The sequence below is a fragment of the Notechis scutatus genome, chromosome 16 (assembly GCF_049901735.1).
Source record: "Notechis scutatus isolate UNSWTSFEM ecotype Mainland chromosome 16, rNotScu1.2, whole genome shotgun sequence".
Taxonomy (NCBI): domain Eukaryota; kingdom Metazoa; phylum Chordata; class Lepidosauria; order Squamata; family Elapidae; genus Notechis; species Notechis scutatus.
This window is the reverse complement of record NC_142024.1, coordinates 6,610,598-6,623,761: the sequence shown is the minus strand read 5'-3', so window position 1 is coordinate 6,623,761 and position 13,164 is coordinate 6,610,598. Positions and strand designations below refer to the sequence as shown.

Below are 13,164 nucleotides of genomic sequence, written 5' to 3'. Positions count from 1 at the left end.
GGCTTAAAAGAGGGCCGGAGCTGAGTTTCGAGGTAATAATGGAGGACGCGGACTCCGCACACGTGAGTGCGCACAACTTGTGAATGACACCCAATAACCCTCCTCCCCCTCGACGCCTGAGGAGAGGCGGCGGGAATGCCACAGAGCGCGCACGCGCAGATGGAAGCACCCGCCGGAGAACGCGTGCTGCGCGTGCGCGTTCGCCGCCGGGAGGCGTATCGAGGACAGGTTTCTCTCACGGCTCCCCCCGCCTTCTGGAGCAGTTTCTGTCCTGTTCTCTTGGAAGAAAAAGAAGTGTCCAGAGCGCTTGCGCGCGCTCTTCCCTTTCGCTGCCCCCTCCTCTTCCCGCGGCCCGACGCGCGCTTCCCTCCGCCCAATAGGCAGCGCGCCCCTGGGGCGCGAGGCGGGCGCTCGGCGACGGATTGGCTACGGTGGCGGCCGAGTGCGCAGGCGCCGTGCGGGTGGCCGAGCGAACGAGAGAGCGACGCCGCGCGCGGCGCTGCTGCGGCTGCTGAGGAGAAATTGGGCTGAAGCAGCGACAGCGCCGCCGCCGAGCAGGACGCGCGCACGACGAGGACGACGACGACGACAACGACGGTGGTCAAGGCGGCGGCGCCGGCGGCGGCCCCCTCAATATCACCGGCATCGCCGCCCGCAGCAGCAGCAGCATCCGGAGCGGCGGCAGGAGGCGGCGGCGGCGGCGAGGGGCCAAGTGGCGCGGGAGTGGCGGCGGAGAAGGCGGCGGCGGCGGCGGCGGGGCCCGGTGGGATGGTGTCTCCCACCGGCGCCGCGGAGGGAGGCGGCGGCGGCGGTGGTGGAGGAAGAGCGGGCCGGGCGCGGCGGCGGCGGAGGCGCGGCGGCTCCCCTCGCGGCGCTGAGCCGAGCCGAAGCGGCGGCGGCGGCGGCAGGTGGGCGGCGCCAGGACCCCCGTCTCCCGGGGGCAGCATCATGGTCCGGGAGACCAGGCACCTCTGGGTGGGCAACCTGCCGGAGAACGTCCGCGAGGAGAAGATCATCGAGCACTTCAAGCGGTGAGCGGGGCCGCCGGGGGGCGGAAGGAGAGTGGTGTGGGGGGGATTGGAGCAAGCCGGGGAGGCCTTTCCAAGCGGCCGGTGACCCAGAGGCCTTTGCTCCGGGGAAAGGGGGTGGTGGTGGTGGTGTCCGTCATCGGGTCGGCGGGAACCCGCGATTTACCCTCCGGGAGGGCGGACAGCCCCTCCGCGCCCACGCCGTCCCTCCAAGGGATATTCCGAGGTGCGGCAGGTAAAGGAGGAGGAGGAGGAGGCCGCTGTGTGTGCGAAAGGGGTCGAGGCCCAGGATTTTAAGAGGGCCTCTCGGGAGCCCGCCCGGAGAAGAGACAGTCTGGACAACCTGTCATCAGGACCATCTGGCGGCTTCTGCAGCCTCCCCCCCTCCCTCCCCCCACTTCGACTGCACCTCTGGAGAAGAAGCCCCAACAATGCTTGTTTTGCTGCTGCTTTGTTCTTCAGAAAGGCCGCTGGACTTCTTTCTGCATTGAGCATTTGGGAAGTGTGGACAAAAAAACTTCCACAGGGTGCAGCCTTCACCTCTAGAGACCTTTTGCAGATGGACGGGAGAGAGATGCTGCACTGGCCTTCATGTCGTGAACTGGAATTTTGAAAGAACCTGTTGTGATGGAAACCACTTTTACGCCAAGCTGTGCTAGACAAAATTTCTTATTTTTATTTTTTTTTCCTCTTTCCATACTCTCGATCCCGGACTACTAACTGCTTGAATTTTTTTTTTTCCCACGCAAGCTGGCAATCGAGCTCTGCAATTTTGAGGTTCTTTGTTTTCTTATTCTTAAGGGATTATGAAAGAAATAACGAACATGGATATTTAGGCACCACTTTGAAGCGACTAGAGCACTTGAAATCATTTTTGAATCCAACTTCCTTTTGTTCTGTTGCTGTGGAACATTTCCGGGATGGCCTAATACTAAACCGTAGCTTATTTGCATTCGTGATATATTTTCTGGCTGTAAACATGTTTTGCCTTTTAAAAATCACCCAGTGAGAAACATTTTGGACAAAATGCATGTAGCCGAATAGCACTAGCATGGTGCTTACATGAGATGGCTTTTGTGTGGTGATGGACACATTCTAGATACAGTTGCAGAAACATCTGTCTTAAATAATTATTTCTGGTCTTGCCTATTATGGCATTGTCAAGGAATACTGACGTGCATCATTCTTGACCCCTATCTGGGCCAGTTGAAGTTATTTTCAGTGAAAGACTTAAGAGGATTGCAAGTTTTCTTGTAATTTTCTTCCTACTGTTTAGGAAGATTATGGAGCGTACCTAATGAGTCATCATGGGAAAAATAGACTTGCATGGTTACCTCATGGGGGAACAAGCTTGATTGGTGAATCTGGGGAAAGAGACAGTGAAATTACCCTTTATGGCGGCTTGTTTGTTGATGATCAGGATACATTTTTATTTTGTGCCAAAGATGTCATTTAATGCTACATTAGAACTGATGCTTCCCATTATTCTTCCCCCTCCCCCCCCTATAATTCAGAGTTAGGGCATGCAGGTTACAAAATCAGAAGTGGATTTTTATTCTGGTCTTATTATCTAGTAGATAGGAAAATGGTTTTAAAGTTCCCATATGCAAAATAAGCCTTGCGTGGGAGCTGAGGTGGTCCTTTCCTAGCGGTTTTCCTTTGTGTTTTTTTGTTGTTGTTGCTTGTGTGTTTGACTTGGTGTCTGAGGAATGCATGCATGTACCACACAGGCGCACACGCAGAATGTCTCGTAGTACTTGCTGTGATTAGCAACATAGAGCCTGATTCATCGTTTGGCAGCCCAGCTTTTTTTTAAAAAAAGAAAACTGTTCCTTGATCCTCCCTTTGCTAGAGAGGAGAGAACAACATGCCTCTTGGAGGGTTTAGCGCAGTGCTGGCTTGTATGAATGCCTTTCTAAAATGGCGGCCGGGTCCCAGTTTATGTCGGAAGGAATTGAGCTGATCTCAAGCTGCACATAGGGGAGGTAGGAGGGGGGGCTTTGTGAAGCAGCAGCAGCAGAAGAGCTGCGTAACGAGAGATTTCATCTGGCTCCCTGGTTGCTGCTTACAGCTGCCAACCTTTAGTGCAGAGCTTCTCCTCAGAATATGCAGAAGGAGAAGATTCCTTGGAAAAGAGCAGCTGTAACTGAAGCACATGTATGCATAAGGGGCAAAGATGTAATTTGCTCCCGTCCTGGAAAATGTATCATGCAGATTGTGGTTGTGCTATATAAAACTGGAGGGGTTGCCTCAACTTTCCTTTTAGCGAAAGGGCAACACTGGTGATCCAGTGGTGATCCTGGGCACTCAAGAGCCAGGAGAATTGTTGTGTGGTTGGGTTTGGGGCTGCTGGTTTGTTATGCGAATGAATCTAAGGGCTTCCTGTGCCCCAACTGTTGGAGGTAATTAAATGGTAATTAAAATTGGCATTCCAGCATGTTGTCTCCTGTCCTACCACCCTGTTTCCACAGAAGGTTTCTAATGCTGGATAAAGTTGCCATGGTGCTGTTGCTTAGAGATGAGTCAAAAAGACGGAAGGTCCTGCTTCTTATCCCTCCCCCCACCCCCCAAGAATGTGCCAGTTTTCACATAAGCCCAAGCATGGTTGGATTTAAAAAGCTAGTTTATTTGGCCAGTGTTTGGTATATTTCCCATCGTTTGAGTTACCAGCCCTCGAGCTTTCACTCAGTTGTGTGTTTTGGTGGTCAAGAGATGCCTATGAATGCTGCCTGTGTACAATAGGGCAGCCCTTCCTTTGTAAGACCCTGCGTGGAGGAGGGGACAGGTTGCACAACAATTGCATTGCATTGCTGCAGGGTGTATATACCAACTGGAAGACGACTCCTGCAGTTGTCTATAACTTGTGCATTTTAATTACTAGAAGAGAAGCTCAAAGGAGAGAAAAGTCCCCTTTTTAGTTTTAACTGGTCTCTGGGGGGAAAATTCCCACCCATCCCCCCCTGCCTGGGAACAGGACAAAGAATTTGCAAAGAGCAAGCAGCATGAACAGCCTTATAAGAAAATCAATCTAAAAGCTACCTATGGCCTTCTAACATATTAAAGATTATGAATGTAGATAGAGGCAACCTCGCTATTTATCCTTTGTGTCAATTTCAGTCATTCTGGGTGATGTTGGTTATGTGTCCTATCAATTGGAAGAACTATATTTATATATGTTTAAATTATAAATAAAATATGGCTTATATTGGTATGTGAAAAAATTGGTTGTTCCAAGCAGGGTGCACTTAGGAGAATTAGTAAGAGTCATGTGAAATTACACAAACACTTGAATTGTACGGCTCTTTCGATCAGTGGAATGATCAGTGAAGGACAGTTCTAAGATGACCTTTAACATATAAGTAACTGCTGTTTAGAGTCCGATGTGATAATTTGGGTTATCCCTGTTTTGGAAACTTGTTAGGAAAAATAATTTGTAAATATATGATTTCTACTGTGCTTGTGCATATTAATTTACAGTGTTTAGGGTGGGAAATAGCCCTGCATCCCATAGAAACTTCCAGTAACCAATGACAAAGGGTCATGTTTATGAAGGTGAAAGAGAAGTTAACATGTAGCTCTTAAAATAAAAACCTCTCTTTCAAGCTCTTAAAAATGATGCAGTGCATTAGATGCATGTTTACTTTTCCCCATCCATATTCACTACATTTAAAAATAGAGACCCCGTTTAATCCATCCATATTGGTCATTTCTGCTTGCTTTTTTCTTTTTTTGGCTGAGTTTCTATGAAAAACATTCCAGGAATCCAAAACCTCTCAGATGGTCCTTTCTTTTTGATAGAAATCTGAGAAAATGATTGGTTGTGAAAGTATTACACAATCCTGTGTCTCAATTACTGTAAAAATTGAAACACTGAACGCATGTGCTACTCTTGAAGGAGATACAGAGCAGCTTGTAAGAAAGGGTGGCTAAATATAGCAAAGTTTGTCCTCTGCATAAATGCCAAATGTCCAGCAGTTCCCTCCTGATTAATTAGAGAAAAACAGCAGTCTGTTTTAAGCAGAACAAATAAGTTGGTATCTCTTTCTCTGACTCTCCCTTTTTTCATTTAAGAAATAAAGTAATAGGCACTACAAGAGTAAGGTGGGCTTCCAAGGCAGTTTTCCTTGTCCTTTATCGTTGTTCTTATTTGGGAGCCTTAACGTGATAAGAGTTAAATACAAAATTGATAGCCTTCCAAGTCCTAGGAAAAAAGGCTTTTTGTAAATTTCCTGTTTTATTTCCAGTCTGGTCCATTTCATGGCTACATGGTGCATCTGTTCTTCCTTTTCCAGGGCAAGCTGAACCTGGCAGAGCTGATACAACCTGTGTACTCCTGGCACAAATGTCTCTCCCAGTCACTGGTGTACACAGTTCAAAAGCCATTTACTCATTCTCTTTGATAACCAGACTGTCTTTTCATGGTCACTTGAAGTTGTGGTGGTCGGACGGGCCTGAGGTTTATGCCTAGCTGTCTTAAGAGAAGTACTGTGTTCCTTTCCCAGAGCCGTTCATTCTATGTAAGGGTGCAGGCCCTGCTGCATAAATGACAAGAGAAGGATTTAGTGCAGAAGGGAAAGATGGTTGCGGAGAAAGTAGGCTTTCCTTCCCAGCATGAACCAAAATCCCCATGTGGTAGAATAATTGGGCTTAACATTAGAGCTTGCTTCGTCATGTTATTGCAGCCTTTTCTTTTAAGATTTACCCACTCCTTTGTTTCTCCTTGAAAGTGTCACAACACGGCTGCAGAAACTCCAGCCTATTGCAAGTAGAATCACTCGGCTCTTTTGACAACTAGAAGGCCTCAGATCTCCCTTCTCTGAGGTTTTACTGAGTGAAACCTATTGGGGGTCCAGCTCATTCTTTCAGTTTGCTGCAAAGGAGCAAGTATCCCTCGCATTTGACTTCTTCAGCCATCACCAGTGGCTAAATTCTGGCTGCTCTGTCCCTCCTTGGCTTGTCTGTTGTGCTGTGTGAATCCGGGCCTTTAGTTTGCTCCCTCATCTTATAATTTCTGGCTTAAATGTTACATAATTGTGGCCAGTGACTTTCCTGAGAAATTCTCAGGTGCTTATCTCCTGTGAATAGCCTTTCGGGTCATGTGGCATTTAGAAAGCATGGACTTTGGAGGTCTGTCCTGTAGTAGAATTTGCACCCGCTAAGGCAAAGGTAGTAGTCATGACTTTACATTGTGGATTTCCTGCATGGAAGAACATTCACAGCACACAGGATTCTTGGGGCCCTGATAGCATTCTATAAATAATGCTGCAGAAAAGATAAAGGCCACAGCTCCCACAAACCTAGAAAGTTTCTGATAACTGGTGAAATGTCATCTAAGGTCTATTTCTGTCTTTAAATGGCTTTATGAGAAGGACCACCATGGTCACAATTCAGTGTTTCTGAATTCACACATTGATAGCAGCCCCTTCCAGCTCTTTTTTGATACTGCATAATTGTATCATGTGCATCTCTTTATTTTTACTGCGTCTGTATTTGCTTTGTTCTCATGGATCTCAAGATAATTTACTCACAATTCTCACAATAACTTTAATTGGTGGGAAATAATGATCGAACCCATTCTGATAGGTTTCATTGCCACCTGAGACTTTGCTTTGGGTCTTCCTCACCGCAAGCCAGCTTCATTATACTTCATTAGGCATTGTACAATATGCTCCTTTAACTGTTTTGCAAGTAGCTTGGCTACTTAAGAATGGTATTCATAAAAAGGCATAATCTTCCCAAAGTAAGTCATAGAGAGAAGTCTCACTGAGTTGAGTGGGATTTATTTCTAACCATTGTCCTAAGATTCTGGCTTTGGATAAGGTGTTCTTCAAATGTTTTAATGTTTATTAGCTCCAGAAGTCTTAGCTGGCTTGTGTGAATCTGGGTATATCTAGTAGGGAGTCCCGTTAAACTTAGCTAAAACAATTCAAAACCTCAGCTCCAACCAATATGCCTGATGGTTAGGAGCTCATAGAAGTTGCAGTCAGGTATACAAGGGGTTTGCAATGCGGAAAGCTGCACTGAGGAACTTCCTTATCTTGATGCTTACATTTACAAAGCTATAGAGAGTCTGCCTTGCAATTTTTTCTAAGATATTTTGGAGTGAAGCTTGATAGCTGAGAAAGTCTTTGTGCTTATTAAACCAGTAATTGCCCGTGGCCCAGATGCGTTGATATTTTTTCCCCTGTGGATCCCTTTAGGATCTCTGGTCAGGTTACCTGTCTGTTTTGCCTTGATGTTATGGGTCATGCATTAAAATTCACCATTAGGTGCAATTGGCTTCCAAACCCTTAATTTCGGAAGCCCCTTTTCTTTAAGGCACAAAGACATTGTAAATGTATGACTTGTGACTTGTGACTGAGGCTTAAAAAAAAGTAGTTCCCTGGGACTTTCATTGTGGTTTGTGGGCAACCGGGTTGTCCAATCAGGGCCTTGAAAGTAGCAGCAGACTTTGGGTTTCATAATTGATTCTGAAGAAGCTGTTTTCGACGGAATTCAATCCACAGTGTGGAGAAATAAATGCTTGCCTTTGACCTACCAATGTAACAGAATTCTCTTGCTCTTGGTGCAGTATGTGAATCCACCCTGTATGCTCAGCCACCTCAGTATGAGTGGAAGTTGCTTTTTGCAGCTACCATCTTTGTTTTCCTGTACTGGTTTTCAATACCTATATGGCTGGGAGGGGCTGGAGAGCTCAAAGAAATATCTGCTTTTACTTCACCCTCCTCTGCAAGGACTAAACCTATGAAGCATAAATTTTGAATGAAGAACCAGGCAGTCTCCAGGGACAACATACCATGAGGACTATCAAAACATATTATTGGCACTTCTTTCTGAAGCATTTCCCGCTTTAGTGTTATCAGAATAAAATCCTCACACTACTAGCATTTTTGGCACCTTGGATCACTTCCAGACAATAGCACCCAACTGTGCAAATGGCTGCTATATGTAGCTTTCCCTTTCGGAACAGTTGGCTAGCTCTGGAAGAAGACACTGCAATTGCCCAAAGATGGCGGAGCCTAATTAATAATCCATGGATGGAAGTGGAACTGAAAATTAATGTCAAGGTCTCCTAAAGCCAGCTGTTTTAGGCCTGTCAGCAGCGCATCTTAACTGGGCTAGATTTTACCATCTCCTGGGGTGAACTTCACATGCCTTTCTCTCATTTATAATGAGCTCCTTGTCTGACATGGGAAGTATATTTCGATCCCCTTCCTTTAGATAAGGAGGAAAGTTGCAGGAATGTTTATTGTGTGACCAACATTAAAATATCTACCCATGTCCAATTAGGTGATGTTATAAGAGTCAGAATTATTTTCCGGCTTCCTTCATATCACTATGAGAGTTTCTTTGTCTAGTATATCTATAGAAGACAGGCAGGCAAGGGAAGGAAGGCAGGCAGGCTGGCTGGCTGACTCATGTTGGAGCCTTGACCCTCTGGCCCCCACAGTTTGCTCCAGAGGAATAAAAGTCTCATGCTTAAATCAGAAACAGTTCTGAAGAACTATTTTAGCATGGCCTGAGGACTTTGGCCACTGTGACTGGGATATTAAGAAGAAACCGATCGAAGTTCCTTGGAGTATTAAAGGTATGTGTGGAAACTGGAAGTGTAGCACTTAATGCCTAGATCAGGGATTCTTCTGGGAAAAATGTCCCACTTGAGTGCTGGTGGGAAGCAAAAATGTCCCCCATGTTGCAAGTGGTTATGTTTTGATCGGTAGGGATTATGCAAGCAGCAATCCCTTTAGAAAACCTCCCAGCAAAGCCTCCTGTGTACCTTGTATATCAAGACCTTTGGAGCCAAAAAGTTTGCCCCGTCCCTCTTCTGCCCTGTTTGCTCTCTGCGCTGGGGGTTGGGGAAGAGCTGCCGCCTTCTTGGAAAGGCTGCGGCTGGGCAGAGGTGGGGAGGGCACATTTCACATGGGCGCCCGCCTTCCTCAGCCTTCCGCTTTCATTAAGCGGTTCCTGAACAACCTCCCCTGAAGCCACACGCTAGTTCCTTAGCGCCACCCCCCCCCTCAGCAGCTTTTCACAGGGATCCTTTTCTTTCTGGGCATCGATCCTGCACGCTGCAGCACTGCGGGTCTTTCCCCCTCCCCTCCCTCCCCCCTCCAGATTGGCTAGCATGAAGCAACACAGCTCCCCTCCCCCGTGGCAGCTGCCAACACAGGAACGGATTGGAGAAGGCCCAACGGGTGGGGCTGGGGTCGGATTGCCAGGCAGATGATTAGCCTTCACGCAGAGGGACTCTAGGATAAAGCACACAGCAATCTGGGGAGTGCAGATCATAGAGATAATTCTTTCCGAATGCCGCCTTCCGTATCTTAGCACTTGGGGGAAGGGGAGTAGCCCGATAGGTGGTTATGTCCCTTGCCCTCCTTTGAAAGCAGCCTTTATGCTTATTCCAGCTGCTTCTCATAGGCGTGAGCGATCTACGGCAAATCCTCACCCACCACCCTCGAGCATTCTGGTGTGGGTCAGTGAGTGTCGAGCCATCTGCCTTGGAAATGACACCTCGCAACTCCTTCTCCAGCGCTGTTGCGTATTTTGGAGAGCAACATCTGGCTCCACATCTCTTCCCTTGGAGTTTTGTCTCCGCCATTTCTGCTCCAGATTCCTGCTTGGAAATATGTTGGAATACAGATTCTGTCCTCCAGAAGCTGCCACATAGCCGTTGCTCTGTTCCCTGCCTCTTATCAGTTGTCATACAGCTTCATGTTTTGAGCTGTGACTAGGGACGTTTTCTGCAATCTCTGGGTCACATGCTTTTCCTGTCAGCACATGGGAAGTAGGTGTTGAGCTATCTGGCACTTTTGGCATTCTAGGCTGGCCTGCCGTAGAGATCTTGAACAAGTAATGGATTGATCCGTTGTTAAATAGTGGCACTGTTTTTGGTGAAGAATTCCACCACCACCATTTTTTTTTTAAAATAGTGACCCTAATCCCTGTGTGGTAGAAACACCAAGCCCTCCTTCCTTGGCATGTTCAGCACAATCTTCTTGTAGAGGATTGATGTGGCTAATGGTGCTAAATTTCACAGATCATGTTGGGGAATCTTGCGCATGCCTTTGATGGTTAAGCTTGAGGGCAGAACAGCAATGAGAGCAACGTAGAAGGATAAATTCAAACTTGAATGAGCTTAGATCATACTGGTGTACATTTCCATTTTCCATCCTGGCCAGACTTGAATGGTAGGCTAGTTGGTTGAATTGCTAAAGAAGCCTCTGGGACCGAGGCTTGACTTAATTGCTGCTTAAATTCACTAATACTATATTTGGTCTGTCAAACCAGGAAATATCTGTTTTATCTTTAGAAAGCGCCAACAGTGTAATTAAAAATGCATAAAGGTTGTCAGATGAATGTGACGGAATTGGTTCTTTAATGAAAGAGAATTCTTAGTTTATGTTTCATATCTTGTTGATCTGTAAACATGAACCATTTATAGATGTCTGTATTTTTAAAAGAAATCCATTCCTTTTTATTAAATCACTTGGAAAGTCAGTGACATTTGGTCAGACTGGATAATTTGAAAACTTTCTGGAGAAACTTGCAAGTGTTTTGCGTCTTAACCCCAAATCTGCTTGCATATACAGTGTGAGCTAAATAAATTGCATTGGTAATTTGTTGTTGCCGCTGATGTCTGCAGCCATGAAAAGCTTATCTCAAGAATTGCCAAATATTTTCCAACCGTGGCTTAAGCAGAGCTTCCAACAACATTTAGATTGTAAACGTGTAGAACTGGCTTTATCTGTAGAACTGTGATTAAGCAGTAATTAGAATGATATGAACAGGCATTGTGTTCTATGAGACACTTATATCTTGAACATTAAATAATGACTGATCAACAAATGAATATGTTTATTAAATTAATTCTTCACTCGGATTCATTATTTCAACATTGACTGCATTGAAACATATTTGAAAATCACAGAATAAGGGCTTTTCTGTTTGTGCTAATCTCCTATTGCAGATGTTGGTAAAATCTAAGTTAGTTCAAATTTTTGTATCCTGGCTTTTTTTCAAGGTATGATACGATGAAAGATGTTAACAGGCTTGAAGTATGTATATATGTATGTATATTCCCATAAAATAGTCTTTCAGCTTTGCTCTGGTACGAGTCCAGGAAACAGCCATACCTGAAACTCTATTTATGCTTATCTATTGAAATGAATACTTAATTTTTTTTAAATCTGAGTCCGGAAATTTCCAGGTACTAAATGTAATTTCTAAGCTGATTTTCTGTGAGCTTTAATGTATGTGATTTTTCTCTGTCTTTCTCCTAGATATGGACGTGTTGAAAGTGTCAAAATTCTCCCCAAAAGGGGATCGGAAGGCGGCGTGGCGGCCTTTGTGGATTTTGTGGACATTAAGAGTGCACAGAAGGCACACAATTCTGTCAACAAAATGGGAGACAGAGACCTTCGGACGGATTATAACGAACCAGGAACCATTCCTAGTGCTGCTCGGGGATTGGATGATACAGTTTCCATAGCATCTCGTAGTAGAGAGGTTTCTGGGTTCAGAGCTGGTGGTGGGCCCACGTATGGCCCACCGCCATCACTTCATGCACGGGAAGGACGCTATGAGCGGAGACTTGATGGGTAAGTTCCAAGGTTTCACTAGGCAGGTATTTTATAATTGATGTGGTGAGAAACACAAACTCCTTGATAGGGCCCCCAGATGGATTTAAAATTTGGGAAATTATCTGCATTTCCTATTTTGGGTTGGAAGCGGAAGTGATTCCCATCCCATTGGCTGGGATCTTGTGGATCTGTAGAAGATGTTTCCTGCAGCTGGTTGGAGGACCCGATTCTAAGATGGAAGACTTCATGGGCGAGCCTCGATTATGGAGCTATTCTTCTAGGGCTTGATGATCCCAATTCTTGGATAACCTTAAGGCCTTCTTTGGATGTATCCTTATTATCCAATGGAGTTTATTGGATACTGCAAGTCTCCAAACCCAGATGTGGAGTACCTTCAGCATTATAGGACCTACACAGTCCCTTGGCAAAGCTTCGCATTTAGTTACTTTCAGGGTCGTGCTGGTTTACATAGTCTATGCATACAATTGGATTGGTATCCAAATTTTCTAGCAGACTTATAAAAATGCTGCCTCGTCTTGGATTCTACCGTCTTTAGCCCTGGGAATACATACAATGAAGAGAGGAGAAGGCCGCTGTTGACGTTTCTTTCCCCCTGTTGGATCTACATCACTTTCCATGTATCTTGGGATTACTATCCTCATGGCAAACTGAACGAGATGGACGCTGCTCAGTTTTGGAAATTACAGGCCATCCGTTGAGGTGCTGGAATAATGGCTACTACCTCAGATTTGTGGGATGGTTCGAGCCAAGATCCCAGTGGGCCAGGGGAGTGGATTACTTTAGTCTTGCTAAAAGCGCCTGTACAATGAAAGGCACTCTAGCTTTAAAGACATGGTGTCGATCAGCTTGTGGATACGTCACAGAAAAATTGACTGCTGGATGGTTACAAAGTTGGACAGAGGATGTCTGCTAGCCTGGGGTGAGGCCTTCGTTCATCCCCTGGTGCCTTTTTTTACCAGCCGGTTGGTTCAAAAAGTCTGTGGTGGATGTACTTAGAAGCGCTGGCTGTCAGAAGAATGAAGTTGGGGGCTGCCACATTTTGGCCAATCTGGGACTACTGGCTTCCAGTGGAGTTTTTTTTTTCTTCTTCTTCTTGTCCCTAGGATTTTTTTTCTTGCTCGCTCATCTAAAATGCCACTTTGACACCCTTGCCCATTAAGAAGGTGGATTACCCCGTTAAGAGGGGCCAAATTGGGGAAGTTATGTTCACAATTCTCTCCCTAGATTTAATTGGGAATATAGGTCGTGTTTCCACACTTGGAAAAGGTTGGTATGTCCTGCCCTGTGTATATTAGCCCCTCTCCTAACCCAAGTCAGTTCCTTTTTTCCCCACTAACTCCAGTAGTAATTAGTACTAATAGATAACCAGCACTGCTGTAGTCATTAGATTCTCAGCTTTGCTAGTCCTTTTGTCTGTCTTCTGTGTCCTAACAAATAAAAGGGCTCTTACACTTAATACATTAACTTTTCTAGAAATCTTGCTTTTTTCGTTACGTTATTGTATCAGCTCTCACTGATCTAATATTGACAAG

At 45.7% G+C, this 13,164-nt stretch overlaps 1 protein-coding gene across 5 annotated transcripts in view; it reads left to right on the top strand.

Moving 5' to 3' along the window:
• The first annotated feature begins 451 nt into the window (after positions 1 to 451).
• Positions 452 to 13,164, top strand: part of SPEN (spen family transcriptional repressor) — a 49,081-nt gene continuing 36,368 nt past the window's right edge. For 3 of the 5 annotated variants that reach the window (XM_087944754.1, XM_026684393.2, XM_026684392.2), the window contains exons 1-2: positions 452 to 1,031; positions 11,312 to 11,629. In XM_087944754.1, the coding sequence (XP_087800880.1) occupies positions 769 to 1,031; positions 11,312 to 11,629 (581 nt within the window). In that variant the 5' untranslated portion in view covers positions 452 to 768. Of the gene's footprint in view, positions 1,032 to 11,311; positions 12,899 to 13,164 lie in introns of those variants that run through there. The other 2 variants (XM_087944756.1, XM_087944757.1) reach the window with 2 other exon arrangements.